The sequence below is a fragment of the Rhincodon typus genome, chromosome 18 (genome assembly GCF_021869965.1).
Source record: "Rhincodon typus isolate 14 chromosome 18, sRhiTyp1.1, whole genome shotgun sequence".
Classification (NCBI taxonomy): Eukaryota; Metazoa; Chordata; class Chondrichthyes; order Orectolobiformes; family Rhincodontidae; genus Rhincodon; species Rhincodon typus.
The window spans coordinates 11,446,912-11,450,655 of NC_063349.1; the positions used below are offsets into that span (position 1 = coordinate 11,446,912).

The following is a 3,744-nucleotide window of genomic DNA, read 5'->3' on the forward strand; positions in this document are numbered from 1 at the left end:
GAGATAATAGGGATAGAGTGAGGGTGTGAGATGCTCTTCAGAGAGTCAGTGCAGGCTTGATGAGCCAAATGGCCTCTATGTGCGCTGTAGGGATTCGATGATTCTATACCTGATCTAAGGAGCCAGTTTTCATATCAGAACCTAGGGAATCAGTGTTGACATGATGTTTGACTATAATAAGTAGTGTAGCTGACCTAATTGTATCTTCACCGAACGTTCAGACACTAGCACATTCCAGATTCTATTATTTTGTTCTCTCCTCAGCTCGTGGGCAGAAGACCCCATTGTGTAAACCCTATATTCACAGATATCAAAATATTCAATCCTATATAACAATTCTGGTTCTGATAAAACGAAGGAGTCTTAAATTGTACTAACTACCCAAAAACATATTTTTAGTCTTAACCATTGCCCTCCTTAGGAAACCCAGATGATTAAATATATAAACATTAGATTACACCCACTGAAATGACATGTTGTAAGGTATAACTTTTCAAAAGCACTCAAACGATTTTGTTTTGCTTCTTATTGTAATTTCAATATGAGTATCATATCAATGAATAACAATCCAGCTATCCAACATCTCATAGGTATTAATGTCTTGCGTTTGTCAACTTCTTTCTCGACGAACAATATGAACAATGACAAGTGGTTAACGGTGTTACAGAAGAAAATAAATGAAAATACTTACCAGAAAGTCTTTTGTGAGACTTATTGCTGCTTTTAGTGCCATTTTGATGTTTCTTGTCTATTGCAGGAGGTACTATTGATTTGCCATTTAGAATCTTCTCAGGTGAAGGTGGCACAGGCTTTGAAGTTGTTGATGTCAAAGCAGATTTAACCAAAGTTGCAGAAGATGTGGAGGATGAAGCAGCAGAGGACGTGGAGGTGGTGGTAGTGGTGGTGGCGCTCATTTTAACATTGGCACCATCTGCTTTCACCAAATTAGGGATCTTCTCAAGGCTGACGACTGGGACTGGAACACTGCAAAAAAAAATGTCCCATTTGTTAGAATTGGTCAATGCTACTTCCTGGTGTTCAGCCTTTCACCAGCAAAAGCATGATCTAGAGATGACCAAACTGTGCTCCAGATAGTGTGCAATATTTCTGATACTACTGCTGCATTTATTTTTTTTTAACCAAATGATACGATCACACACTGTGATAGTTTGTGGATGAAATGGATGCATCAAGAGCTTTAGGAAAACAAAGTGTGGGGAATAAAATATTCTCTCATCACAGTAAGCAATTAAAAAATTCTGACAGCCTCAGAAGCACCTGAACGTTAATTGTTCTGAGTCTTTCCTAACTGAACTTAGAGGCCAGTTTAAAAACTAGATTGCAATGAAAATAACCATTTGTGCACATAGGTGTAAAATGCAACTGTTGCTACTTTCCTGAATACAGAGCTTCTCTGGCATCGGAGAAAAAGATCTATAGAAATACCAAGTGAAAAGGTTATAGGCACAGTATATACTTTCTGGTGCTATTAAGCTTGACTTCAAAAACTTAAGAATATATTAACTGCTGATTCAATTAAGGTTTTTTTTATATACATATCAGTTGGATTAAACATTTCAAGATGTTTTAAAATTAGCTATACATCAAAGCGGCCAGAATTAAGAGAATATTCAAACTGCACTGTTATAAATAAATAAGTATGAATGAATTTGGTTCATCCTCTCCAAAAGCTCAATAAGTCAGTCTCCTTTGCACTGTGATATTGAGTAATAATGATGAGGCAGCCTTCTGTTGAATCAGCCAATCCCTGCCAGAGGGCAGTGAAGATATTATTATCAGCCTCAAACTGCCTGGGCTGGTGTAAGGAGAGGGAAGAGATGTTGGCAAAAGCTACTGTGTCGGGCTCCCACTCCTGATTTCAGTAATCTCTGATATAGCTATGCATTACTGAATCCAATGTAACTGTAATTGTTTCCATAGTGACCCTCAACTTCCCAATCTTATTCCTGAAGCATGGTCAGTGCAGTGAGACACAAGAGCATGGTCTCCACCATCAAAATAAAAGGACATGCAGGTGATATAAGATCATCTCGTGGAAAAAGTTAAATTTCTAAAAATATTATCCTTTCATGTCCAGGATTAATAATTAGCACCATAGCAAAGTAGTAAAATGAGTTAACAGAATTTGAGGCTTACAGTCAGATGGCGTTGCAAACAGAACTTACGATGTGAAATTGCCACAATGACTAAAATTTAGAGCAGATAGCACTGAATTCCTTAACAACAGCAATGGAGAGACAAGAAACTTTCTCTCACATTAGCTTAAAACAAACAGAAATGTAGAGACGTTACATTTTCTGGTAGACAGAGCACTGAAAACGTGTACCTTAAGTGAAAAAAGTCAACACATGCATGAAAAGTCAATACTTCAGGCTGAGAGTCTAAGCCAATATCAAAGGGTTTAGAATAAAATTTGATAGCTGGCTCAGAGTTAAACTGACTTTAAAATCATATAATAATGAGACCGATGCGACTGAATTTACAGTGACCAGTTTAAAATCCAGATTACAACTAAAACTAAAACAACAATTTCTGCACAGAGGTGTAACATGCAGTTGTTGCTATTTTTCTGAATACAGACCTTCTCTGGTATCAGAAAAAAGATCTATAGAGACAGCAATGTAATAACTACAATACATCTGTACAAAATTGCCTACCTGATACCTGAGACAGGAGTTCCCAATGACAATCAGTATCATTTATCTTTGGCTCAGAACTCTAAGAATCCATTATGAGAGGGGCAGCTCCAAAGGCATCAATCCATTTATGTTACTGGCAAAGCTTCAGCAAGAGGCACTGTCATCACATCATTGCTAATTTGAAACTCACAGCTTTGTGGCAAAGTTTCTGGGAACACGTTGCTTGCCACTAGATGGGGAAAGCTGGCTCTTGAGATGGAACTCAGAGGAGATGGCACGAGCCAAATATATCTCTAGGTTCAGCAACATTATATACACATTCCATCAAAACCGGACCTCAGCAAAGATTCAAGAAATAGCATTAGATCAAAATAAACAGACAAGGAGAATAAAATAACACTTAAAAAGATCAATTGCAGGTTTAAATATCTAGTGATGTCGCAGATTCGGAATTTAAAAAAACAAAAGTGTGCATCTATGTACCACATTTTATAAATAAGAACTTTGGATTCCTACATTTATAAACACTGCGAGAACTGCGCCATGCAGAAAGTAGCAGTTTAAGAATGCTCATAACCACCTCCTCAAGGTCAACTGGTGATAGACAATAAATGTCAGACTCGCTGGCAATGTCTATAGCCCCAGAATTAATTTGATAACACACTTTGACCAATGGATGTTCTTTTAATTGGCCAGTGCATTCACATGTATTGCTGCAACTTCTTTCAACTCTTGCTCCAAGTCAAACTCATCGTTTGGTTACTTTCAATATTCCTCAGACTATTTGATGTTGCTGCTTAGACCAAACTCCACAAACGATACACAAATATTCTGCGCCCCACTCTGACATAAATTCCATTTTGATGAATCTGCAACAACTCTGGCTGAATCATTGAACTCTTCACCATTGCATATTATTTACGTGTTCTACATTTTTCTGCAATAATTTCTTGAAGTAATAACACAAGTTAATAAAGGTCATTAAAAAGAGCAAACAAAGCACTGGGATAACAAGGTGTAGAGCTGGATGAACACAGCAGGCCAAGCAGCATCGGAGGAGCAGGAAAGCTGACATTTCGGGCCT

General features: G+C 37.6%; 1 protein-coding gene across 1 annotated transcript in view; it reads right to left on the reverse strand.

Moving 5' to 3' along the window:
* The window catches only part of LOC125485371 (ataxin-7-like protein 1), a 25,479-nt gene that overhangs the window by 1,135 nt on the left and 20,600 nt on the right, over positions 1-3,744 (reverse strand). The window contains exon 2 of the mRNA XM_048607826.1: positions 692-984. Within this exon, the coding sequence (XP_048463783.1) occupies positions 692-984 (293 nt within the window). The remainder of the gene's footprint in view (positions 1-691; positions 985-3,744) is intronic.